At 39.6% G+C, this 27,261-nt stretch overlaps 2 protein-coding genes across 5 annotated transcripts; both read left to right on the top strand.

Moving 5' to 3' along the window:
- The first annotated feature begins 72 nt into the window (after positions 1–72).
- CENPN (centromere protein N) lies at positions 73–9,236 on the top strand. 3 transcript variants are annotated; one of them, XM_074586862.1, is made up of 11 exons: positions 73–111; positions 537–726; positions 1,841–1,886; positions 2,641–2,697; positions 3,092–3,168; positions 4,702–4,878; positions 5,604–5,705; positions 6,260–6,317; positions 6,752–6,864; positions 7,524–7,647; positions 7,942–9,236. In XM_074586862.1, the coding sequence occupies exons 2-11, from the start codon at positions 556–558 to the stop codon at positions 8,055–8,057; spliced, it is 1,041 nt and encodes a 346-aa protein (XP_074442963.1). In that variant the 5' UTR covers positions 73–111; positions 537–555; the 3' UTR covers positions 8,058–9,236. The 3 variants fall into 3 exon arrangements, with proteins under 3 accessions (XP_074442963.1, XP_074442961.1, XP_074442962.1); XM_074586860.1 differs by having other exon boundaries at positions 105–167; XM_074586861.1 differs by lacking the exon at positions 73–111 and adding an exon at positions 158–280.
- Positions 9,237–10,307: 1,071 nt separating this feature from the next.
- Positions 10,308–26,517, top strand: ATMIN (ATM interactor). Of its 2 annotated transcripts, none has more exons than XM_074582849.1 (4): positions 10,308–10,499; positions 16,775–16,900; positions 17,861–18,060; positions 19,042–26,517. In XM_074582849.1, exons 1-4 carry the CDS (start codon positions 10,470–10,472, stop codon positions 20,870–20,872), a joined length of 2,187 nt encoding a protein of 728 aa, XP_074438950.1. In that variant the 5' UTR covers positions 10,308–10,469; the 3' UTR covers positions 20,873–26,517. The 2 variants fall into 2 exon arrangements, with proteins under 2 accessions (XP_074438950.1, XP_074438951.1); XM_074582850.1 differs by lacking the exon at positions 10,308–10,499 and adding an exon at positions 14,851–14,910.
- The last annotated feature ends 744 nt before the right edge of the window (positions 26,518–27,261 follow it).

Here is a 27,261-nt window from a genome sequence, read left to right as displayed (position 1 = left end):
GGGCGGGGCGAGAGGCGAGGCGTCTTGTGATTGGGCGGCCGCGGCACCGTGCAGAGTCTGATTGGGCGCTTCGAAAGGCGGGCAGTGGTTGGTGGGGCGCGCGGCGGGCGGGTAAGGAAGAGGAGAAGGAGGGCGGTGGCGGGAGAGCGGGGTTGTTTCCGTCGTGGGTAGGTAGAGTCGCCGTTCTTCTTTCGTCTGTGCGGCTTTCTTGGCGTTCGTGCCCGCTGTCTGAGCACCCGCACGGACATCCGTCGGACCGGAGAGGCAGTGATAGGCCGGGGTGAGGGCCAGCGCCCTGTCCCTCTCTAGAAGCTCACACGAGGCCTTGGTCCGTGAGGGAAACTTCTTAGGGCTTGGGGGGGAAATTATTGTAAAAAGCGTTTTAACGCACTCCCTGAAATCTGTGATGGTAATACGCTTAGGACCGATGCCAATGTCCTACTAGTCGTGCCTAGGTGAAGCTTTGTATGCCATCCAAAGGGAGCAAGTCTCCTGAGCCTGCTTATGCCTCCATTTCAACTTCTTTAACAATTCAGCTTTTCAGGTGGCTTCGTCATGGATGAAACTGTTGCTGAGTACATCCGAAGAACTGTACTAAAAATCCCACGAGATGAAATTAAGATGATGCTACAGAAATGGGGCTTTCTCTCTGAGGCGCAGCTGGAAACCATAAACTTCCATCAGATAAAGGACAACATTTCTCAAGATGTGGTGCAGCTTTGTGAGGTAACTGCCTGTCAGTGACATACAGAATGCATGTTGAAGCACCAGGAAAAAAACATTCTTATGAAGAAATAAATCTTCTTTGGCTGTAACACATCATCAAATAGCAGCTTGCAGTCTGAAAAGCGTAAAGCTGAACTGGTAATACCATCAATTTTGCCTGATTGATAGGAGTGCAAGATTGACCCTTATTGAGTATGGAAGTGCATGTTTTGAGCTCTTGGCTTCCACAAAGTAGATAAAATTCAGTGTGTTAAACCTTTAAGAAATGTGTGTATTTCTAAATTGTAAAATAAAGGCATTGATTGAGATGTCTACTCATTACATAGTGCTAATTTAGATCTATTTAGTATGGATAACGATAGCACTAGCTTATATCTTAGACTTCTTAGATTTTTTTTTGAAAAATTTCCTTGGCCAAAGCTACTTCATTCTGCAAACTGTAAGTAAAAAAGGTTTTCTGATCGCCTCCTTAAGTACTCTGATTTTGGTGCACCAGGAATCTTTATATATACTAGGAGTCTTTAGATATAGTATCGTAGCCTAGATAGATACAGTTATTACTAATATCTCTTAAATTCTATAGGTTTTCTTGTATCATTCCCTTTGAATTTCATACCCAAAGATTAATTATATGGAGTGTAGATCAAACTGCAGGCAAGAAACTGTTAAGTTATTCTTGTAAGATAGCAAATGTTTCTGAAACATCTGTAAGAAGTAGTATCATAGTTTCTTTAATATTTTTTCACACTGTAAATGATAAATAAGGAGGAACCAAGCATGTTAAAATTCCTGACAGTGAAATACTAGTCAGAGTTGCGTAACGTCATGAATACTTTCTAATTGCTCATACATCATATTATAAGGACAGCGTTGTTCTTGCTGCCTCTGCAGAAACACTTAAACCTCGCTGTAATAGCTTTTATTATTGATTTCTCAAAACTGTATTGTGTGCACATTGGGACCAGGTGTGGTGTCTCTGAGGAGACTGTACATGCTGTGGACTTCAGTGCAATGTAATTTAAACTACCAGTACTGAGTTTTTTTTGCTTACTAAACAGTATGATAGAGCATTCTGGACTTGCAGTTCACCATGCACTGTTATTCTTCTTTCCAGGAAAATTCTGCAGACATAAAGCAAGCAGCTGTCCTAGACATAATTTGTAAGTAAAAAATGAATAAAAAGAACATCTTTATACTTTTTCTGAGTAACTTGGTAATGCCCTTAATTACATAGCAATTGTCCTAGTGAGGTACAGCTGCATCTGGTGCACACAGATTACATTTCAGATGACGAATCTTATTGGATCTGATCTTTTTAAAAAAATTTCAAAAGCTCAAAATCAACAAAAGCATGTTTGCTTCTTCTGACATCTAAATAGATGTAAACTGTAGTAAGCCACATCAGCACACAATTATAAATGTAGAGAGATATGTTTGTCTCCAGTATGCACCAAACCCTAAAATCAGTAATGTCATGCTCCTATAAGGAGTGACTTGGGCAAAATTATAGGCACATACTCCAGGGGGAACTCTAACTGCAATATTAATTTGCAACTTGATTATATAATAGTTTAAATCGCAAGGCTTTTTAACACTCTACACTTCTTAGTTTGAGTTTAGACTGGATTTCAGTCAGTTTAGGTAAAATCCTTCTTTAAACGTTGAACCTCAGAGATACCCTTTATTAGTTGTGTAAATGAATTAAAAAAGATCTTCCCATCTCTTTTAATAAAAAACTGTGTTGCTATTAGATTTACTGTGAGTGGTAGTTTAAGAATGCTGAATAAATTGTATTGTGTTACCAGAAGTAATATTTTGAAATAACCTGGTCATAAAGGTATTGTAAAACTATTTGTTCCTTTAATTACCGTTTGACAATACACTATGTTATTGAGCAATTCCTATTTTTCTTAGACAATAACATCTACCCAAACAAAAGAATATGGAGTGTTTACCAGATGAACAAAACAGGTAAAATGCCTTTCCTTGCTGTAATCTCACAGTTCTCAGAAACTTACTGCAATGCTGCCTCATATACCTTCTAAACACAAATATAGTCTAGTTTTCAGTATAAATATCTTAAATATTTAGCTATAGTCTAATACGGATTTTTCAACAGAGGCGTCTTTAATGTTTTTAGAATGCTTTTGATTAGGTTCTCATTATTAGAAATCAGAACTGCTAATTAAATATTAACCTTTTCGCTATATATCGGTCATGAGGCTCAAGTTTAATATACAGGTTTTCATTTAAGGCTATGGAACTTCAGCTTTTTCTGCTTAATTTTGTTTCAGCAAAACTGTAAAATCGTCTCGGAACTATTTCTTGTAAACACAATTGTAGTTTTTTTTTTCTTGTGTAACAGGGGAAGAAACGGAAATTTTTGACTTAACAGATTTCAAAAAAAAATTTAAAAGACTACTTCGGTCAGCCTTGAAAAATGTAAGAATAAATCCATTCTAAACTCGTTATACAGCTCTGCTGTCAATAGATTATTTTCATAACTTTAGGGAGGTATTTTTCTTTCTACAGTCTGCATCAAAAATTAAATGGAATTATTTATTTGGGAATGGTAGGAACTGCATGTGAAATAGGAAAAATGTATTGCATATCTGTTCTAGCAACTTTACAATTATGCTGGAATGAAATAAAATGTAAGTTTGCCTTAAAATGTGACAGCCTTCAAGAAAGGCAATATGTTCATGTTTTCTATCAAATCTTTGCCCTATTTGAGTGTACACGTTGCCTAGGTAAGTTGACATTGCTTTGTCCTGTTACACAAACAACCAAAATCAGGTCAAACAGAGTACAGAGGGAGTTCAAAATAGCCAGTAAGCAAAACAAGGAAGTTCAGTTACTATGGCTTAGATTAGTAGCAACATTGTATCCGTTTCCTTTTAGTTCAGATTTTGAAATTATATTTTGTGATGTCTGTGAGAACTTGGCTCTGGTATTTCATTACGTTATAATGACTGAAAGACCACTGTCAATAGCAAGAAACGGTTTCTAGGCTACATAAATGAGCATGGGAAGAAAATAAAAAAAATGGGAGGCATTATCATCTCACTCTTTTACTAAACAATTTGCAGAAGCCTTTTCTTGCTTTAGTTCGCCAGCTTCATTTAAGCAAGGTAATAGAAAATGCTGCTGGCTGGTTAGCTAGTTCACGCAAAGGATTCCCACTGATAACAGCAGAGGGCAACAAATACAAATCAGACAAACAGATAATTAGCTGCAGTTCATATAAATCTATTGTATAAGGTTTTGCAATATTTTCATTTAAAAAAAAAAAATCCACAAAAACTTTGAGAAATTATGTTGGTCCAACAATCTAAACGGTTTATGTCCTAGTTGGACTAAAAGCTTGACTACATTTGCCTCAGTCAAAGGGAGGGTTGTTTGGGGTTTTTTTAAAGGAAGTTTTCCCATTCTAAAATCACCCAGATTGAGTAAAGGTAAAAAGAAGTAACTGAGGAGCAAATCTACAAGAACAGGGAAGGGAGTCGTCTTCAAATTTCTCATTGTGTATTCTTGAGCAGCAATAAATACTATATTCAGGTCTAAAATCACAAGTTGATCAAAAGTTTAGTTTCTCAAAAATTGGACATATTGGAAATATTGCCACTAGCCCTCCATCTAAACAGATGCTTTTCTGTTGTGTTGTTATTTTCCCAAAAGACAGAATCAGGTTTTTGTAATAAGCTGTTTTTATTTTCACCCTTCAGAAGAAAATGTACATCAACAGGAACAAAAGTCATGTTAGAGTTTGAAAGGTGATTCCTCCCCGTCCCCGCCTAGTTTGTGAGGAGTTTGTTTCAAATACAATTGTGACCACACTACTGGGATTTGTTTCTTAGTCAAGCAGTGGTGTATTATATTCTGTTTGGGTCTTACAAGCGCAGGGTTAAGAGAGAACAAAATCTTTCTGGGCATTTGAATGTGCTGGTAAATCAAAGCTTTTCTTTTTCTGTTTAGGTCACCATCAACTTTAGAGAATATGAGGATAATGCAATCTGGATTAGAATTGCCTGGGGAACGCCGTATACAAAACCAAACCAGTACAAAACCAGCTATGTTGTATACCATTCACAGACTCCCTATGTCTTCATTTCTGCCTCAGTGCTCAGGAGCAACTTGCCTCTGCTGTGTCAGGTAAAGAATAAGACTCTGTAGACCCTGATTTCACTGCAGTCATGCAGAGCTATAATTGTGTTACATTTTAAGAGAGTGGGTAAAGATTTGTCACTTAAAGTAATTTAGTAATTTACATAGTAATTTTTTTCCCTTAGCTCGTGATAAAATTGGGGCAAAACCCAATCTTTTAGACCTTTGAGAGGGTGCATTGTGAATAAATCAGTTCATTGGGATTTTTGCTGATCTTGAATTGTTCTAATTTCTTAACCAAGCATTAGGCGATATTTAGTTAATTGTCTCATAGAAGTTGGAGAATATTACTCAACACTGTTAACTTCAAGAACTAACTGTATAAGCTCATCAGAGAATGCTATTAATTAGTTTTAAAGGACATTTTCTGTCAACTCATGGTGATCAGTGTTGGTAGTCTTTAATTTTTTATCTATTTAGCAGACTTCCAGACAATTAATTATTTTATTAATCTGTTTGTTTATTTTATTTATTCAGCTGATAGGGCTATAGGCTCATCTGGTTATCCTGTGAATTCTTTTAAATATTAACCTAAGCTTAATAACAGTGTATTCAACTTCTTTTTTCAGACATGATAATCCTGCTATTTAAATGACAGTTACTGACCTTGAAACAAAAACATCACAATGTCTAGAAATGTTATATTTTTTCCATATTATAAACATAGTGATGATTAAGACTGATGTTAAAACAATTTCAATTTCTATTTAAAGGCCCTGGTGGTTGCTTCCAATTACCAAGACATCCGTGAAATGGAGCTTCGAAGTCATTCTTTAAACTCCCTTAAAGATATTGTATTTAAGAGATATAGCCAGGTGAGCCACTTCACACGTACGTCCAAAGATAAGCATTGTTTCTTGTTTCAGGCCTAGTTCTCACCCCCAGTAGGTAGGGAAAATCACCTCTTCCAAGAGACCATCGAGTTAAAATAATATTGAGCTACTGTGGTGGGTAGCCTTTCATTAAGGTAACATTACAATGGGGATGTAATTACTTGGTATCCTGCCTGTCCTCTATTATTGTAATGGTTAATTCAGTCTAAAAATGGTATGAACAATTCAATCCCAGGATTTTCTAGTATCATTTCACTAGGCTTCCTAGAGCAATGAGTTGAAGGCTATTAGAATGGGCACTTACTCTGCTTGTCCACGTAAAACTTGTAAATAGGGAAACGTTCACAAATATCATTGGACAGACATTCTATTCTCAAAATAAAGTTGGGCTTTCTGACTTCTAGTAACCGTCAAAAATTGGAAGAATACTGACTTTCAGAATGAGAAGTAAAAAATCTGGAAAGTTGTCTTCAGGTACAGCCTCTAAAAGTGGAAGTGAAATAAAACATTTTTCTCCCCCCCGTCTCTCCATTTAGAACTTCCAAACTTACTGTCCGAGACCTCTGACAGAAAGGAATGTAGCACCAGAAACCGGTACGTATATTTTAAATTAAACGGCAGCTTGAATGTCATTACTGCTGGCTTATGAAATGAGGTTCATAATAGGAAATTTACGTATGTTACATTGATGTTACACTATCCATCCCTGGTGGGGTGCCATAGTACTGGCTGTCACTAGGAGGGGTAATTATTTCCCTGTGACTGTTGTTGGACACAGTTACGAAACTAAAAATACTCAGTGCCAGGTATCTCCTTTTATATTTGCTTGGGTTTTTCTCTTGGTAAGAACTGAAAATATAAATGATGGAGACAACTAGCTTATGAATAAAAGATTATGATGAATTCTTTACAATTTATTTTCAGAATTTCACTGGAGTAATCACCTGGTTAGAAAAACAGTATCGTACCAGCTGTCAAAGTTGTCTTTCTGTTTTTTCTATTTTCTTTCCTACTCTTTCCACCTGCAGTAGATTTACGGATAATTCAAGAGAACAGAAATGAGAAAGAAAGAATACAGAGACTGAATCGGGAAGTTTTTGGTGATGGTCCCCAACCTAAAATTGAATTTGCACAATATAAGGTAGTAAAAGCAATGAACTTGGTGGGGTTTTTTTTAATTAGTTTTAATGTAGTGGTAGCTGCATGAAGTTGCAAATTGAAGAAATGCTAGATTTAAAATTTTTTTTTAAACTTTAGGGAGGACATTTTAAAATAAATGAGGTAAAAGTATCTTTAAGAAACAGATTTGCATTGAGATTTGGTCAGACTACTAGACGATGCTTCAATCTTTCAGCCTTGTAAACTAAGCATTTTGACTTGTTGTAATAAAGATAGACTTAGACCAGCAGTGTATTGAAGCATGAGAAATTGAGGTTATTTGAAGTACATACAAAGCTCACACACATATCATGCTATAATTTAACTTCTTGAATGATGCATGGATTTTATCTGATGAACAGATATATATCTATATATATATATATGAACTTCTAAGAGATACTTAATGTTTTACAATATGGCTGAACAAGCCGCCTCTCAGCAGAAAACTGTTTACCACATGGTGGCACCCTCTGATTTTATTAAAATATTCCTCCAGCTGGAATCATGTTAACATTACAAATACAGACAAATAAGATCAGTCTTATCATATATTGCATTTTTAACATAATGTTTAAATAATAGCATATAAGCAATGAAGATATTTTATTTATACTCCCTGGGTAAATTTTGTCTTAACAGCTTGAGACGATGTTTAAAAGTGATCCTAAAATGGATGTTTTGGATAAAAAAGAACCGTTCAGATGTCTGGTCAAGTTTTCTAGTCCACATCTTTTAGAATCGCTGAAATCCTTGGCACCAGCAGGTAAGTGTTCCAACTCTATAAAATGGAGAAAAAAATCTACAGTTAAATGGTTTTTGTCATCTTACATTCTGCTTGTACCTTGCATAAGGGAGAACCTTCATAGTTTGTTTAGAAATAGATAGAAATTTAGTAGAATGAAAATGTTATCGCTATAAAAACTTACGTCTACATACAGTTTGTTCTTAGAATTACTGCTTTGTACATAGATGCTCAAGCTGTGTTTTTAGTTTTATAACAGTTATGAAAGGTAAACATTGGTTGAGTTAAGCTATAATTATCTGTCTCTCCCTCCAGGTATGGCTGACGCACCACTGTCCCCACTACTTACATGTATACCACAAAAAGCTAGGAATTATTTTAAAATCAGAGAGAAAAAAAGTTTCTTACCAGGAAGTTTTGTAAGCCCTTAATTTAAAACTGATTCATACAGAATTATATAACTCATTTATTACTGGTATTCATCTAAATCATCATAAACTTTAAAAAGGATCTTAAAAAAATAACTTATTCTTTGATAATCCCTTAAAGTTTTTTTTACAAACGATGGCTGCTTTGAATTATTTTTCCACGTTTGTCTTTAACAGAAGAGTTAACCCTTTCCTTAAACAATAAAAAACCATTAGTTGCAAACTTTAAACAGAGATCGTGGTTATTTTAAATGTAAATGTGATGACTGCTCTGAACTGTATTTTTAATAGTATTTGTGGAGTTAAAGCTAGCTAAAGCTTAGTAAAGGTGCAATATGACAGCTGTAGCTGTTCAGTTTACTCTCATAGCTGTAGATGGCGAAGATATTCTAGGTGGCTGCCTTACCTGGGCTCCAGTTCAGCGGAGTGAATAGTCCCCTTCAAATAAGTGGAACTGCTTGTCTGCAGGTCAGGTGTGGTTTTTATTTTAGTAGATGAAGATTATATTCAAAGACCGTTACAGGGCGTGGGGGAAAAGGGACTCTTGGAATATAGATGTCAGCAAGAAGTTTCCATCCAGCTTCAGTGGATATTCAGATCAAGAGTTTTTACTTGCCAAGGGCAACAACCAATAACAAATAATAAAAAAAGAAAAATCTGTCTATTGGTATTAAAGTCTTGTGAAATTTTATCTTAGAGGGATACAATGAAAGAAGCAACAGTTTTCTTTTGAGGAAGTCCATGTTTAGAATTATTTCAATTAAGATTTGATCCTTTGCAGTCCTTGCACATTACCGCTGTTTTGTTCTTGGGGACATAAAGATTGCAGCATGGAGATGGCAACAGTCACTAATGCAAACGACAGCTTTGGAACTCTTCAGAGTTGGAAAATTGTAATTGGTAATTATATAGGTATTTTTTATGTAACTCACTGCATCATTTTTAATTTGAGATGGATTTGATCTGAAGATTCAGTTATAATATACAAGTGTTTCTTTAATTCTGTTATCTGGAAACTGTGTGTATGGCATTTCAGATTCCCTTCAGATATGTCAATGTGCAGAGGCAGTCTGTGTAACTTCATGGCACAGTGTAAATATTTTGAGAGGTTGCATGGGAATGTTTTTGTTTTCAAACTGTAAATAAATGTGTAAATTACAACTTCTCATAGAAGTTTGACTTAAAAACATGGTGTAACATTTACTGATTTTTGGGCTGGTTTGGTTTTCAGCATCTCGGTATAGCTCGTACATGAGAAGAAGTTAGTTTAGGACTGTTAGTGATACATTTTTAGGACTTCCACTGGTGTGATCTAAATATTTGTTTGACAAGGCACTTAACATAATGTTAGGACTGTGAAACAATTCTGTGTTTTGTGATAGACAAAAACCATTAAGGCTTGGCTCCTACTGTCTCTCGCTCATGCCCTCACACAGCCTTCTAGACCGTTACCTCTCCACTATGCATTACACTCTGCAAATTTTTTTCTTCCTAATGCTCTCTCCCAAATAACTTAAATGCTGGAGATGATAATGATTTACTGTAAAGGTAAAGTTTTGAGACACTATAAACCCCCGTGAGTACCTGCCACTAGGCCTGTTTCTGGGAAAGGAACTCTCCATCCCCTTTTTAACAAATGAAGAGCTGGTCTCTGATTTTCAGATACGCATTTCAAGGCTCTTACAGGAACTGCGCAGCAGTTCCAGACAAGCAGGCATGTATGTTTGTTAATCACAAGTGTGTATTTATTAGTCACAAGCGGCAGAAGGCACGTGGGTGGGAGGACAGGAGCTGTACGATGAACGCGAGGGAGTCACACCCATCACCCAACTCTTCCCCAGTTAATGGTATCGCACGTTTTTTCCTTTAACTGGCCAAACTCTAGTGTTGTGTCTCTGGTTCTTTAAGAGGCGAGTCTACACCGGTGAATCGACGCGGCACAGGCGGTGTGGGGGAGGCCGCAGCCCCCGCTTCCCCCAGAGGGTGCGGGAGGTGGAGGCCGGCTCTGGCACCGCGTCCCGTGCTCTGCCTCCACGTACCGCCTGCACCGTTTTTCCCCTTTTTGCCGTGAAATCGCTACCCGCGCCCCGAGCGGCGGCCGCCCCTGGGGGGCGGGCCACGCCCCTTCTTGAATATTCATCAGCGGCGGTGACTATTGGTGGCCGCCCCCGGAAGTGGGGGGGCGGCTCTTGAGCAGCTGACAGCAACATGGCGGCGGCGGCGGCGGCGGCGGCTGGGCGGCGTGGCGGGGGCTTGGGGCGGCCCCCGGCGCCGGCGGCCGTCCCCGTGGGGGACCTGCCGCCCGCCGGCGAGCTGGTGCGTCCCTCGGTGACAGAGCTGTCCCAAGTGAGGACCAACATCCTCTGCACCGTGCCCGGCTGCGGCAAGGTCCTGCCCAACAGCCCGGCCCTCAACATGCACCTCAGCAAGGCCCACCCGCTCCAGGTACCGCCCGCCTCCCCCCGGCTCGCTCCGGAGGGATCCGCAATGGCGCGGCTCCTTCCGCGCCGGGACGAAGCCCCCGGGGCCTCGCCCCGCCGGGCCCGACCGCATGGGCCGCCCGCCCCGCCCCGGCCCCGCTGCCCGCAGGCCCCCGCCCGGTGAGGCGGGAAGGCCGGGGGCCTCGGGGGGCGGCGGCGGCCCGGTTGGGTTTGCTGGGGTTTGCTCGGTGGAGTGTAGGAAGCCTGAGGCGGGTGGGGAAGGGGTATTCCAAATGGGAATAACGCAGCGTTTCTGGTTGTCTTGTTTAAATCCCCACCCCCGGGTAAAAAGCTCGCGTAGGTATGTGTATAAATACACCAGTCTGTGCCCAGTCTGACCAGTCGTTTTGAGAGCTCCACCAAAATTACTTACAGAAAATAACGAATTTTGCAGCAGTGTTAAACATAACAAAAGCAGTTAAAAGTTTTTTGTGGCTCAGTTTCTGTTATTTCGTTTGCTGCTTGTTTGTCTTTCTGCAGCGAGGCATTACAGCCCCGCTTGCGAGGTGCGATGCAAACACGCTGCTTTTCCTACCCTTAGCAGTTGGCAAGCCGTCGAGATCCAAGCGCCGAGGGATGTTATGCTGGGATTTTTGTTTGTTTTTTAAAAATGTCTGTGAGCCAAAAAAAACCCTAGATGGATGCCATTTTGGAAGCAAGCCCTTATTACCATAGTACTCCTGAGAAAAACACAGCGTGTACTGGGGCCGGGGGGTGGGGGGTGGGGGAGGCCCGCGGTTCAGCGAGCATGTCTTTGAGTGTGGGCCTTTCGGAAAGATACCATCACTTTTCTCAAAATCAGAATGCCAAGTGTGTGAGGACAAATCCTGTTCCTGGAAAACTTGAAGCCCAGCATTCATAGCCGCATGCTGAAAATGCAGCCCCAGTGGGCAAACAATAAACATACTTGTTTTGTGAAATGGCTAATTACAGAATCAAGTGTGTGTTATACACGATCATTTGAGATGAACAAAAAGAAAGAATCTCAAGCATACTTGCGATCTCCTATCTCTGTTTTATTTCATTTCCTAATATGTGCTACATACACTTTTTTGTGTGTTATGTATTATATTTCGCTTGTACGTATGAGTGGAGGTACAACAGAAGTTGGAAACGTTCATTCAAGTCCGGCAGACAGTCGTTTCGGTTGGGAGCTTGTGCACTGAGCGCATGTTGCAGCAGCGAGCGCTGCAGCTACTGGGAAATAAAACTCCTGGTCGGGGTGAGGAAATGCTGCTTTCTCACCAGTTGCCTAGATAGCTGTTAACGGTGGGTGCCTTGTGGAATTATAACATATTTCATACACCTAATTACTAAATCTTGTGATAGATTGGGTAAATACTGAAACACAGATGAATGCAAATTTTCAGGAACATCTGACTTATTCCAAGGGCGTTGTAATTAAGAGTAAAATGTTATTGAGGCTTAAGGGAGGCTAATTTTTCTGTATTGTATCTTAGTTAAAATATCTTCTGTATTATGCATGGCTTGAGAATGCATCTTAAATGAAAGGCTAAAGATAGGACAGTAAAAAGATACAGATCTAGGTGTTCGTTACTGTTTCTCCGGAAAGAGATGGACTTGGAGTAATAGTTTAGTATTATTATTTCCTTTTAAGAAATAATGAATTCCCAAGACAAAAAGAATTTAGTAGATTCCATTTGTTAGTGAAACACGAAGAATTAATGAAGTGGCAACTTAGCAAAGAGATGGTAAGAAGCTATCGGGGAAGAAGAGTTGGTGGTAGTACTAAAGAGAAGGAAGGTTAACTTGGTTAATTTTCATTAATAAAAGTAGCACCAGTAGAATCTTTTGATATCAAAAACTATGAGGTATTGTCATAGAATCATAGAATCATTTAGGTTGGAAAAGACTAAGATCATTGAGTCCAACTGTTGACCTAGCACTGCCAAGTCCTCCACTAAAACATGTTCCTAAGTGCCACGTCTACACGTCTTTTAAATACCTGCAGGGATGGTAACTCAACCACTTCCCTGGGCAGCCTGTTCCAGTGCTTGACAGCCCTTTCAGTGAAGAAATTTTTCCTAATCTCCAATCTAAATCTCCCCTGGTGCAACTTGAGTGTTTCCTCTTGTTCTATCACTGTTACTTGGGAGAAAAAACCGACTTCACCTCACTACAGCCTCCTTTTAGGCAGTTGTAGAGGACGATAAGGTCTCCCCTCAGCCTCCTCTTCTCCAGGCTGAACAGCCCCAGTTCCCTCAGCTGCTCCTCATGAGGCTTGTTCTCCAGACCCTTCACCAGCTTTCTTGCCCTTCTCTGGACTTGCTCCAGCACCTCAGTGTCTTTCTTGTAGTGAGGGGCCCAAAACTGGACATAGTATTTGAGGTGGGGCCTCACCAGTGCCAAGTACAGGGGGATGATCACTTCCCTAGTCCTGCTGGCCACACTATTCCTGATACAGGCCAGGATGCTGTTGGCCTTTTTGGCCACCTGGGCACACTGCTGGCTCATGTTAAGCTGGCAGTTGACCAACACCCCCAGGTTCTTTTCTGCCAGGCCACTCCAGCCACTCTTCCCCAAGCCTGTAGCGCTGCATAGGCTTGTTGTGACCCAAGTGCAGGACCCAGCACTTGGCCTTGTTGAACCTCATACCATTGGCCTTGGCCCATCGATCCAGCCTGTCCAGGTCCATCTGTAGAACCTTCCTACCCTCAAGCAGATCGAGACTCCTGCCAAACTTGGTGTCGTCTGCAGGCTCACTGAGGGTGCTCAGTCCCCTTGTTGCTGCAGAGGAAGGGCATTTCCATAGCAAAACAAGACTACCCTGTAAAAACAGAGTCAAGTGCAGTAGTACAAGGTTATAGTCTTGTGAACTGAGAACAAAAAATTTGATCAGATCTGGTTTGTAACAGGAATAGCTGCGGTGGGAAACACATGCAAAATCTGTTTGGTCATACGAGCATTTAGGGTAACGCTGCTGCGAGAAGGGCAATTCTAAAATATGTCAGAGCGATATTCTCTGTCACTGCTGTAACATAGGAATCTGTTTCAAATAAGCTAAAATGAATCCAGAAGAGGTGTAAGAGGCGTAGAAAAGGGCTGCTAAGGATGATGAATGGCAAGTGTGTCTGACAAAGGGGCATTAGAAGAGTTTGGCTTGTTTGGCCTAACAAAAGAAGATATGGTGAAGTGTTGATATACAAATGTTTGTTTTCTGGCTCCTTAGCTTAGCTAAGCCAATAAAAAATGAGAACAGTGGATATAAACTGGCATTTAGTATATTAGGCTTGAAACTTTTTCTAATTATTTGATCTTTTGTCTTTATTTTTTATGGAGAGAAGGGGAAGGCTGCTGTCTAGTTTAAAAACAAAGCTAGAGGTGTTCATCTAGAGGAGAGGATTCTGTGGATTCCTGTGACAGCAGGAAGGCTGTAGTCAGTGGTGGACTGGAAAGGGCAGCTTACCCTTGGGGTAGGTTACCCAAAGGCAAATACTACACTACCATAATAATTCTTTATAATAAGAATAAATGCACTTCACTCTGTGCTATTTAGTAAAGAAATGCATGATCTTCTGCTGCAAAAAAAAATGTTTTAAATAGTTGCCTGCAGTCTACTGTAACTTATTGTTTTAAATTAATCCTTTGGACTAAGTCTTTCTGTTGCAGGAAGGCAAATCACTAAGTTCACCGGGACTAAATTGGTAGCAAGGATTGTTACTTTCCATTTTCCATCTTGCTGCCACAAGCCCTGCCCGAATGTCAGTATTCCTTACAGTACAAGTGTCTGCATTGTAAGAAGTTAATTGAACAAATCTCTACCAGTAGTTGGGGTGGGTGGCTATTGTAGAAACATAGGAAGTAAGATCAGACATACAAGGAAAGAACTTGTGAGAATGTCTGAAATATGACTGGCCAGACAGGTTTTTGAGATGTAGGGTTAACCATTTAGAGCCAGGAGGACTTTGAAAATGGTCAAAACAAGATTACTGTTTGCATAGGGTTACTTATATGTGTATCTCTCGACTTGTCTCAACAAATTTGTTGTGATCTGTTCCTCCAATGTCTATGTTCCAGCTGTTTAAAAAGCATCTTTTGCATGTTTCTGTAGTTTTTAAACACTTGGTGTTACTCTGTTCCTTAGTATTTAACTAGTTTTAAATAACCTGACTGCAATTTACCTGTTAAGTGCCTGAACATGTTTCCCATATTGCTCTATCATTTGTTGGGTTGTGACATTAAATATAACACACTTTGAATAACTTCTTACTTAGGAATAAGTAACTCCAATTGCCACTTACTAAGCATATTGATTTTGTCTGCAGGAGGAGAGACCAAACATGGTTTTGATTTAAAGGCAAATCTCTTTATCTCCTGAAGACTTTGAGACTGGCATCTGGTCAAAGTTTTTCTGGGTAAACTCAGAGTAAAAAATTTTAACTGGGGATAGTGGGGCTGGAACAACTAGATTTCTTTGAGTCATGTTCCTGCTTTGGGCAGTGGCTCTAGGAGGTGCGAAGATAATCACAGTAATTATTCAGCAGAGATAGAACAGGCCTGTTTATGAATGGTTTGTCCATGGGGAAAACTGCTGTATGTAAAGGTGCTTAGAAGGTTAAAACATTACATGAAAACTCCCTTTTTAGAGAATTACTCCATGTTTCCTTGATGAAATGGCAGCCGATCATTTTGGTCAAGAGGCTCTAAACTTTGCTTCTTTGAGTATGGTACATCATTAAGAAAAATGAACTGGCATCAGTGTCAGCAGGTAGCAGTGTTGAGTGTGGAAATATAACTGAAACATTGCTTGAAGGGGTGACATCTTACACACTGTGTTTTAGATTGAGAGATGATTTGAGGAAAAAACAAACCATTGGAGTGTCCCACTGGTCTGCTTCATGGTATTCCTGAAATGCAAATGAAATGAATGCTTCAGAAGCAAGGCCCGAGTAGCTCAGCGCAGAGTTGTTGGGTTGTGACTAACTGTAGCTGGGTAAGAAGTGGGGTGTGAGCAGTGAACCCCTTTGTGTTCTGGCATCTGCGGTACATACTTTCGGTTTGCTTCACATGGGACAACTATTGCGCTTTATGGATTCTTCGTGTTTGGTCTGACCTGTGTAAACATGAAGCAGGTGGAGATCTGCCCAAAGAAGGTAGTTAGGGAGTGACTGACGTAAAATCAGCATTTTACCATTTGCTGTGCTCACTGTCACTGTTGTCATGCTCAGGAAAATCAGGTGCAAAGCTCAAACAGGGCGTGCTCCAGTAATTCTTCCCTGAATAATCATCTTGGGGATGCCATTGTGGACTACTGTAACTGGCTCTGGGGACTTGGTTGGCCTCCTACTCGGTCTCAGGATGTAAGGAGACACAGCTACTCTGAGCATCAGATTTTTAATAGTTCACTTTTAATTTTTTTGCTTACACACAGATGCCTGATGTTTCCACTGAGACTCCTTGAGATAGGATCTGTCTAGAGGGATACATCTTGTCTGGTTTCCCTGGCTCTGTCCTCAGTAGGAATAGGTTCTGTGTGGTTGAACAATCCGGACAATCCCACTAGTGTGTCTTTTTTATATGTGTTTTTGAGGTCGTCTTTGAGCACATTATGTTACTGTCTTCTGTTGTGTGCATGTGACGGTCAGTGAGGCAGACGGCATGGAAAGCGCAGGTATACCAGTTGCTTAATGTTTGGAGGTTCAGAATTAGCAAGCAGTTATGAATTTCGTAGACTTAAGTGAGATTTGGTTTATGATCTGAATTAAGTGGCAGAGTGTACAAATGGAAAGTGCATTTTTCATTTGATTACAAGTAAACTCTAAATAGTGCCAACAGAATTCCAAGATCAGGGAAATGTTGTGTTACACAGTGTATGACTAATTTTAATGGAGCTTTGAGTAGATGGTGCTACTAACAAGTAAGGCCACGTTGAACTGGCAGTGTACTGTCATGTCTGGTGGGAAAGCTTTTTGGCTCAAGTAATACATAAGGCGGTTATAATTGGCTTGGGGCAGTGAGTATCTTGGTGAAAGTAAATAGCACAGTACCACTGCTCCATAGAGCTTGTTGTGATTTCACTTGGTAAATTTTGATGGTATGTTTGGAAAGTAGCGTCTGCATAGGTGAAAAATTCCGTTTGAACTGTCAAATCACTTAAGAAAGTGCCTTCAACTCATTGAAGTGTGTAAACTCAGTAAGCCAAGGTGGATGTGTATTCTGAATGTTGTCTTTAACTGCAAACCTGTAGAATTGTCAATTTCTCAACTGGTTCTTTTTCAGGGTGGAAAACTTAATGCTCCAATAAGGAAGGGTTTGAAAACCTCACAGAAATTCTACTGCTGTCCTATTGAAGGCTGCCCTAGAGGACCAAACAGACCATTTTCCCAATTTTCTCTTGTAAAACAGGTATTCCTATTTCCTAAAATATTATTTGCATACTGATTTGGTCCTGACTGTCTCTATTCTAGCGAGCGTACGCTTTTGCATTCAGATATGAGCGAAGCCTCTCTAGCATACGTCCAGAAGTTGGAGAATTGCATGCATAAACTCCGCGTGGGCATATGGTTAATGAATTTGCATGTTTACATGTTGATATTGGAGAACTTGAACCTTTTGATCAAACAGATGTCAGTATGTTCTGCTAAACTAGAAGACAGCCCCACTCCACAAATTAAAAAGATGGAGAAAGATCAAAGGGGGGACGGATCACAGTAGCAACCAATAAGGGTTTAAATTGTGGCTGATGATCTTAAACTGCTTTTTCAAGTGATCAAGAATTAAGAATTTTTTCTCTGCTTTCATATCAAAATGCATTTGTTTACTAGTTACTTGTTTAAGAAAACATGTAAGACTTGCTTCTGCATGAGTGAGTAAAAAAAGCATTCTTCTGTTGGTTACCTATGATAAGGTGAGGAGAACATGGGAGAGGAGTGTCTGGCACTTGGTGCCATAAATGAAAAGGAAAAATTCTGGTGTTTGCTCTGAAGTTGACCTGTTTGACTTGAGACTATTTGCACAGTTGTAGATCTCCAGGAGCGTGCACATGTTGCAACATACAGTTACTACTGGCAAGTTTCACCTATAGATTTATTAATGTCCACAGGAAACCTACAATAGCATTAGGACACAAATGTTTATCTGTGTTTTAAGATGCACATAGCACAAGCAGATTTGCAAAGTTTAAATTCTTTCTGTTGATTTCTTTAAGCTTGTAACTTTTTCCCTAATGAGACTTTAAAAAAAATTTCTCTTCAATACTATTTAACAACTAAAAAAAATGGAACTAGTAATGTCTCCCCTAAACATGATTTTCTTTTTTTTTACGTTAGCTGAAGGCTAATATTTACTTTTCATTGTGTATTCTAGCACTTTATGAAAATGCATGCTGAAAAGAAGCACAAATGTGATAAATGTAGTAACTCCTATGGTACAGAATGGTATTTGAAACGGCATGTAGAGGTCTGTGGCAAGACGTTCCAGTGTACTTGTGGGTGCCCTTATGCCAGCAGAACAGCATTACTGTCTCATATTTACAGAACTGGCCACGAAATTCCTGCAGAACACAGGTAAAAGTGAAGTAGTTAAGTAATTAAATTCATCACCAAGTCCTCTGTCTCCCATGTGCTGGCTTTTTGTTTCCTTTCTGTTGATTATATTGGAAATAGGCTCAGGTTGTTGTAGCTGTAAAGCAGTTTGCAGTTTCTTTGTTCTGTTGCTTTTAGTAGTTTCTGTTTTGTTGAAGGCAGAGATAATTGCCTAATCAGTAAGATCGAGTTTCCCCACATCTAAAACAAAAAGTACTGATGACACTGCACTGCATGGCATAAATGCTAGCAGTTCTTGTTGCATCTGCTTTTACAGCTCTGTGAGAGTAGAGATGATTTGGAAATGTTTATAGCTGGTAACTGTGGGGTGGAATGCAGTTCATTTTATTTTCTTCTATAGTCTAGTCAGTTGCCTTTGCCAGTATTAATGGATTTTTTAAAATTTAAAATTTAAATTATGCATGTTTAGATTTATAGTTGTCTTAACGTGTACATGTATTTCGTGAAGGGTAACCTGTTTCCTGAGGCGTAGCCTGTCTGTCTTGGAGATTCAGCTGCTGCAAATTTAAGTTTTGCGTGAAGGAGCACTAACTGTATCTTCAGCTTCTATGAGAGCTACATTTACCTGTACGCTGGTTTTAAGAGCGCTGTGCCTTCAATAGTCAGTCTGAGTTAGTGTCAAAGTAACAAATTAAATGTGTCATCAAATCAGAGTGCTTAATGTACAAGGGGGAAGAAACCGTCTAAACTTCCACCTCCATTTAGAAATAGGTCTCCATAAAAGATGTAGCCTTTTTTCTTTTTTAAATGTGAGAGTGAGGAATGAAATTTTACAAAACTGAAGCTCATGGAGTCTTTATGTTTTAATCAGGATTAGTTGTCTTCTAATGTCCAACCTCATCTGTGACTTCCATTTATATTTTTAATGCAATGACTCAAATGAATGGAAGGCAGATGTTTTGTGCTTGAAAGGAGTATAAATTATTGATCTCATGTTCACAGGGATCCTCCTAGTAAGAAAAGGAAAATGGAAACCTCTGTGCATAATCAGCAGTTGGCAGAGAAGGCAAATGAAGCATTCATCAATACACACAATAATAATCCTGGCACTCAGGAATTGGAGTCCTCTGAAGTGAAACTAGTGGCCTCTCTTGAAGGTTCCTGCAGTTCTAACTTCACAAACCAAATGCAGCCAAAATGTACACCGAAGATGCTTTTACCAAAGCCTAAGGTGGCTTTGGTTAAACTTCCAGTGATGCAGCTTGCTCACTTGCCTATATATGTATCTGCAACAGACTCTTCTGTCAAACCTGCTGTAGTGGCTGTTGATAATCAAGGTTCAGTTGTAAGTACCGTTCATTTATTGCCTCAGTCTATAGGAATTCTGATTCCAGCACTGGAGGCAGAAACACTTGTATTTAAAGATAGTATGCCTGTTTCAAAAGTGATGAATTCTGGTGATCGTGAGCCAGTAAGTACTGGTGTACAAGTTGACTTGGATAAGGTTACGTCAAATAACACCGGGCAAGAACTGGGGAATGTTTGTCACAAGAATAAAATTTCTTCAATAAATATACAGACTGACTTATCTTATATTTCACAGAACTTTGTACCAGCTGCAGCCTGGACTCCCAGTTCTTCTGTATCCTCTTGCTCTCAGACAGATCTGTCATTCAGTTCACAGGTTTCGTTACCCATCAGTGTACAGACACAGACGCTGCTGCCTACTTCCAAACTGACTTCATCCATAGCTGCTCAGACTGATGCTTTTAGTCAGGTTTGTTTTCCAACGTGTGGCATTTCTAGAGAGACTCAAACCAGTAGGGCACAGGACTCTATTGATGGAAGAGCGCAAATGGACCAGGCTGTAATGTGCAGTGACATCTTTGACAACGTTGATTCATCATATACTGTTTCTACTCACATTGAACTTCCAGAAAACAACTTACTGCCTGCAAATATAGATCAAACCTTGCTGCAAAGGAGTAATAGCAAGAGCCCGAATCAAGATACGGTGAAGTCTGAATCCCTTATCAGCTTCAATTCACAGACTAATATACTTCCACCTCAGAACACGATGGATAATCAAACCCAGACAATGGACCTACTGAGTGATCTGGAGAACATCTTTTCAGGAAACATGTCTGGCCAGACGCTGGATAATCGGGGCCTTTTGTCTGAGACAAGTTCTAATGCTGACACGCATCTGCCATCTGGTCCATCACAGAGCACAGGAATAGACTTTGACATTGAAGAGTTCTTCTCAGCATCCAATATCCAAACTCAGACTGAAGAGAGTGAGCTTGGTACCCTAAACTCTGAGCCAGTTCTGGAGTCACTGGACATTGAAACTCAGACTGATTTCTTATTTTCAGATAGTGCCACTCAATCATACAGCTGCCGAGGAAATTCTAACTTCTTAGGTTTGGAGATGTTTGATACACAGACGCAGACAGACTTGAATTTCTTTTTGGACAGTAATACCCATCTGCCTTTAGGAAGTATTCTGAAGCAGTCTAGTTTCTCCATGAGTACTGACTCGTCTGATACAGAAACCCAGACAGAAGTATATCCGGCTACTAAAAATGTACCTACTCAGAATATTGAAAGCAAAGTCCAGCTGAGTAGCGCTGAAACACAGACTATGGATAGCTGCTTTGAGAATCTGGGGAGTTTATTCCTTACCAGCAATGAGACACAGACAGCGATGGATGACTTTCTTCTGGCTGACTTAGCCTGGAATACAATGGAGTCCCAGTTCAGTTCGGTAGAAACACAGACCTGTGAAGAGCTGTGCTCCTTATTTCAGAGCTCTGACAAGCCCAGCCATTGAGTACTACGTAATATAACCGTTTTCTGTGATTTGAAATTAAGTTATTGGGGTGGGAGAGATGGTTTGACCAAGTTATCCACTTTGCATTATTGAATGTAGCTATCGTGAGCAGTTGGCCTAAGAGACTTTTCATGCTGAAGGTACTTTATGGAATATGTAACTTTACATAAGCTATGTATGTATAAATGGAGGGGCAGAGGGGGGCTGTAACATGTTAATGTACATTTGAACCTTAAAAAAAAATATGCGGTGCCTATGTTTTTTCCTCAGACTTCTTTACAAAGCTGATACTGCTTTCATTTAAACAGAAGGACTTTTAAAGTTGTTCTTACATATAGAGTTCCAGTGTGCTGGACCAAAACTCTGACCTGTCCAATTCAGATGCTTCCCTGAACTTATGGGGGAGGATTCTATTAGTGGAAGCTACTTCTGTTTACTTTTTTAGTAGCTTGTATTTTAAATCCGGCATGAACATAATAAGCTGTATTTTCTTTTACTTTATGCCTTCACAGCTCTTTCTCCTGCATAAGTTGGTATTTTTCAAATACCTGTCCGACACACTAGACCCACATAGGCTCCTGAATTGTTGAATATATTTATTATTAAAAATATGTAGGTTTTTTTTTTTTTCCCTGAGTGGCACTGATGCCCTTTGAAGGGTAGGAAAAGAACTTGGAATACATAATTATAGGAAAAAATTAGTATGTCGTCCTTTTAGCTAGTGAAATAAGTGGGACTAATGTTTTTAGAGTCTTCAGGAGGGATTTGCTTAAATTATTTCTGTCTGTAAGATGCAAATGTTACAATGTGTGTGCCTCGAAGACTGGAATAATTTGTTTTCGCTGAAATTCTCCTAGCTTTATTGAGGTATAAGTTGAGAAATGTTACAGTGGTTTATACCTCTGTTACCTTAACAGAAATTTTTGGAAGTGGGGAATTAAATTCCCTAAAATACTTGCTCACTTAGACTTCTGTTTGTGGACTTCCTGCTTCCAAAAACAACTGGAACACAGAGCGACAACAGAGTCGAGAGATCAGCTCACGGAAGCCCTTTCAGAACAGCTGTATCTTTCTTTTGCACATTGATCTGCAGCCCTCAGTTCCTGCAGCTTTTAGAGAGTTTTTCTGGGTATAGTCAAATTCAAAGAAACTGATTTTTCAGAGAAGAAACGTATGACCTCTTGGAATTTTTTTTCCTGTTCATCTTGCACCTCATACCATTGTTTGCAGTATTTTTCATTTGCATGAAAAAAAAAATTAAGCCAGTTGTGAATGTATGTTGGAATTTGGCCTTAACTAATTTTTATCTCTTACTATACCTGCGAAATGTAGGCCTCTGGTTTTGTCCTGGCCAGGTTTTAGTTTCTGTTACCTTAAATGAAAAGAGAAACCTCTTTGTGTCAAGTTCCTGGGCCTGTAACAGACTTTACTCCTCCATCGTGAGAGGAGAGGTATTGGCTGCGTATTTACTAGGCAGCCCAACAGTAAATGTATGTCCAAGCCTTAGTTTTTGAATACTCACTTTGTGCTTCCTATTCTTAACTCAAAGATGTGGGAGTTAAGTTACTCATCCACTGCAGCTAGCTTGTGTTGTTGAAAATGAGCAAAACCTTTCATTTTTTTTGTCTTTTCCTACCACTCTTTAAATTGCCGTAGTCAACACGCTAATATGGTAAGCGTCTCTACTTTTACTGGAAATAATCTCTTTAGATTTACCCTGCGATTCATATTTTCCTCCTGAAAAACTCCTGAAGCCACAGTTATGTTGCCGGTTTAATTTTTCAGCATTTCTAGGTGCAAGTTCAGACCGTTCCAGTCTTTGGCTGAAGAAACTGCAGAAAGGAATCTTGCAGATTCCCCCAGGAGTACAGTAATTTTGCTCTGGGGAAAGTCCCCCCACGTTTTCACAGTGTCGTGAGTTCTGATCTTGAAGGTGGGATATATTGAACAAAGGAAGCCATTACTTGTAATTAAATTCTTTTCTGAAGATATGACTGAATCGTATTTACCTACCTACTTTGTAATTGAGAAATAAGATAAATTACAAAATTGGGTTAATTTATTTTACTGTAGTATTTTTCTGGTAGTGTTGCATCTTCAGGTTTTAAAGTGGTTTTCCTTCTCCTTTCTTCCCCCTGGCTGGAATACCAGAGAACGTTTCTTCATACATAGGCTTCTGTGTTTTCCATGTGTGAGTTGTCGGTACTGACACATGAAAGAGAAGCAGTCACTACAAATCTGGTCACTGGACTACTACTTTAAAGGACTCTGTTTGGGAAAACTGCATTTTTCACAGCTGTAGAAAGCAGAAGTGAGAAACTGTTCATTACCTCTGAATTTAGAAAGTCGGTCTTTTTTCTGCAAGAGAAGGAATCTTAGGTGATGAGTGGAATTACAGAAGGCTTTGAATTGTAGCCATCTGAGAAACCAGCTAGCAATTCAAGAACTTGGAAACTAATTTACAAATCAGAATGAGAATTGCCATGTTCTTACGGTGTAAGCCAAAGCTCTTAACATCCGTGACTATCAGAAAAAAACTAAGGTTTGTGTGGATGCAATGTTACACTGTAATCGTTACTCGTTCCTTGTACTTTGTAATTAAAAGTATTTATGAGGTTTGTGTGTTTTATCAGAACATGCAAATACCATTCCCTTCCCTCATTCTATGGATTTAAAATAGTTTGAACTTTAATTAGGTGCACACAGTACTACAACATGAAATTTTTTATTGAAAGTGCAGTATTAAGAAATCATTAAATGCATCTGCATTGTCTTAGGGAAGTGGCTCATTCTGACCAAAATTAACTCCTTTCTTTACAAATTTGGTTCTCCATAAATTATTCATAGAAGTCAGAAACCAGTTTGGATCCTGTGTTGCTGGCGTATGTCACTCACTTTGGATTTATTAAGTATTTTTATGAAAATGTGAAGACTGCAACTAGTCTTCATAGTTTGCCGAATCCAACAGTAAATGTAATGAAACCTGATCTGAAGTACTGTTGCTGAACACTACTAATTTTTCAAATTGAACGAGTTCTTTAAAATGGCTAGTATTCTATTTTGGCCATTGTGTTAAAAATAAACTTGAATCAGAACTATTTCTTGGTAGTACTAAAATGATACTTATCTCCCTTTTTCTGCAGTTTGTCTCTGATTTTTAAGGCAGTGTCTATTGTAAGTATTGGTCAGCGGTGACTTACTGCTTTGCTTGTTCTCTTTTGTATCCTTTACTGCCCTTTGAACTGCTCTACAAAAAGTAACATCAGATTCCCCATAGCTTTTTAGTACAAATTTTTATCTGGAAGTGATAATAATGTTACTTGTACTTAACTCTTTGCGTTTCCTGCCTAATTCTGTTACACCGCGATTGCTTGATCTGGGTGCCTGTGTGATGCTACTCTAAAATTGAATTAGTAGTTTTGTAGTTTTCCTGGAGCTTTTTTTTCTGGTATATAAAAAATCAAACAAATGAAACAGCGAATTTGAGACACGCGTTCCATGAGAACATAAGCACAAAACAGCTGAAAAATGAGAGGTCTGTCTTGTTGCCCTCCATGTTTGTTTGTCACAGTGTTAACAGTTTGTATGACAGTAGATGTAGGTTTCTTCTGCTTTTGGCTTCATTTGCATCTGTTTCCACTAATACGCTTGTAAATGCTTCTTCCTGCTTTGGGTGGGGAGGGAATCCTCCCCCAACTCTTCATGTCAGCCTAGAGAAATTGGTAGTTTAAAGTCAGAGTTCACTCATGCCGCATACTGTTAGCTATGCAAAGCTGCTTGTGTCCAAAAAAATTTCACTTCCCAAAGGATATGAAATCTTAAAGAAAAAAAATACTCGCAGCTGTAAATGAAACAGCTGTAAAACAAGCCTTGTGAGAGCTCCTCTAGTTTTGAACCATTCAGTCACTGTAACTCAATGTATGTAACCAATACTTGTTACAAATTTTCATTCTAAGGCACACACACAGTCATTTTTTTCGGTGGAAAACAAAAGGCTGAATTTCCCTGTTAGTCATACGTACCTCGATTGTGTAGAGGCAACAGAACAAAGAGAGATGACTGTTTTAAGTCCTTGCCCTGCCAGCACATGCTCACGTGCTTAGTCAGACGTGAATAGGTTTTCCTGCGAGGCTGGGTACAGATGGAAGTGGTGGCAGGATTGAGATCGTAGGCTGGTAGGGTCTTGTAGTAGTCCTTCAAATATAAGTCGACAGGGCTAACACAGTACTGAATCAACAGAGGGTGCTCAGCTTGCAAAAGAATGTGTTACTGAAGTGACAGCCCAGAGGTGAACCAAATGTACTTGCCTTCATCGTTAAGGTGGTACAGCTTCCTTTGCTTTAATCTATTTTTGATGTATTGTTTTTTTAAACATGACTTTAATGTACAATTTACTGTTCCAAATCCATTCACACCAAAACGTTCTGGGTCTTGCGAGCTTTTTCATTCACGTTTGGTTTAAGGTGCTGCTGTGCTTGTGTTCCTAATGGCACGGGCCTATTGCAAACAGACTTCCATTAATAACTGTATATGAACACTAGGAGGATAGGGTTGGTCAGTGGTAGCCAGCTTCCATGCGTGATGCAACCGTGCATCTTCTCTTTCTTTGGGGGTTTTTTTTGTATCAGTTGATGTGAATTTAAATGTGTGCTGGAAGGATTTGCTGCTTGGAGCATGAGTGAGTTTTGTTGTTTAAAACGCCATTGCTGTGCAATGAACAGAATCAAGGAACTACGTCGTTCAGCTCTGCGCTGCCTTGCAGTCAGGTTGAGGGTGTCTTTGTACTCGTGCACATGACTCTTCCACTTCACTGAAAACGCAACTGGACAGCCTGAAACAGTGAAAACTCCGGAAGGAACTGCTGAGTTGAGTAACAGAAGTCCTTTACTTCTGATTCTTTTTCATATACTGGATTTACAGCAGTATCTTCAAGGTAACTAGCAATGGAATATGATAGATGACTTGTGATGATGTAAACTGTACAACCTCCATTCACAACAATAATGCTTTACGTGCATGCTTCAGGCACCCGCATGCAGAGCTGGATTGACAGTACTTCTGTCTACAGATACTTGCAAGTGCATCTATGATAAAGCTAGCTATGAAAATAGCCATATTTTTTTCGGCTTACAGAATTCAACACCTGATTGTGATCTAATTTGAACTTGTAATTATTTGGAATGTATGAGTAATAAATCTCATGGGCGAGTCTTTCCCAAAGAATGTGTGAGTTAATCTCAATAAGGCTGAGAATTGTCCTTAAAATACTTTTTTGTCTCCTCACTGGTGGGATTTTGATTTAGTGGACAAACTCGGTTTTCAAAGGATGTCCGTGTTTAATTCTTGCTATTTAAGCCAGTAAGCTTGCAATGAGCAGACAAAAGCAAGCGTTCATTTCTTAGACCTGTTTTACAAGTGACAATCCCAAAGAAGGAATGTTGTCCTAGTAATTGTGAAACTTTTAAGTATATTAATGCATGCAGAGAAAACCTTGTGCCAAAATACTGTTTCATATTTCCCTCTGTTGGAAACTGGTGTGTTACACAAAGCTACTAGTAAGTTATTCTCAAGTATTGAAACGTTTTGTTCACAAATGAAGCACTTCGTCCTGTAAATTGTACATATTTTGGAATAAAGTTAACTTCAATCAATTTTTGCCTTCTGTTTTAATGGCTGTGATCTCCAGCCTACAGAGGCAGGGGAGGGGTATTCAGTGCCTATTGGCAAGTACCACCCATTGCTCCTTAACGTCTTACCTTTTGAAAGCTAGGTATCTTTTGAATTGGTAAACATTTTGTGAATTAAAACTGTCTTACAATGTCAGTCCTTGACCTCCAGAGGCTGCAAAAGTTTTCCTGTGTGGTCCTGCTTCTCAGTGAAACCTAGGAAGTTTAAACTCACAATAGAAATCTGATCAGAACGTCAAAATTCTACACTTCATAAACCTGAAAAAAATCCCTTTGAGAGGTTCTCTGCTGTAAGTGAACCTGTGCGTGGAGTTTCGTGCGGCATCGGGTACGTGCCGGCGGGGCTGGATTCTTCTGACCAGCAGCCCCAGGCTGGCTGCACTAGTGGTGCTCCATCTCAAACCTCTCAGCACCACGTGCAACATTTGATCTTTAATTACCTTGTTTGCACAATGGAATATCTCTACGGTTTCAGCTCACGGAATGCCCTTCTTCTCCAGCAGGCTCTCCTGACAGAAGGATTACTTTGCGGTTGTCCCCTACCTCGCCGTCCACCCCTCCTGTAATTGTCAAGGTGTCTGGAGTCATAAGTAACATCAAGTAGAAATTCATCTGCATTATGATGATTAGTTTTCAAAGTATCCAACTAGAAAACGAAGTTCTCTCTAACAGCTTGCATCATTTTGCGATATATAGCTGAGA

The sequence above is a fragment of the Larus michahellis genome, chromosome 4 (genome assembly GCF_964199755.1).
Source record: "Larus michahellis chromosome 4, bLarMic1.1, whole genome shotgun sequence".
NCBI lineage: Eukaryota > Metazoa > Chordata > Aves > Charadriiformes > Laridae > Larus > Larus michahellis.
The sequence above is the reverse complement of the archived record's forward strand: the minus strand, read 5'-3'. Positions and strand labels throughout refer to the sequence as shown.

Bases quoted from the DNA above. Each gene is read 5' to 3' on its own strand.
- CENPN (XM_074586862.1), top strand. From the start codon at position 556: ATGGATGAAACTGTTGCTGAGTACATCCGAAGAACTGTACTAAAAATC. The intron at 1,887-2,640 runs GTAAGTAAAAAA...TATTTTTCTTAG, and splicing joins AGCTGTCCTAGACATAATTT to ACAATAACATCTACCCAAAC. The intron at 6,865-7,523 runs GTAGTAAAAGCA...TTGTCTTAACAG, and splicing joins TTGAATTTGCACAATATAAG to CTTGAGACGATGTTTAAAAG.
- ATMIN (XM_074582849.1), top strand. From the start codon at position 10,470: ATGCACCTCAGCAAGGCCCACCCGCTCCAG. The intron at 10,500-16,774 runs GTACCGCCCGCC...GTTCTTTTTCAG, and splicing joins GCAAGGCCCACCCGCTCCAG to GGTGGAAAACTTAATGCTCC. The intron at 16,901-17,860 runs GTATTCCTATTT...TGTGTATTCTAG, and splicing joins AATTTTCTCTTGTAAAACAG to CACTTTATGAAAATGCATGC.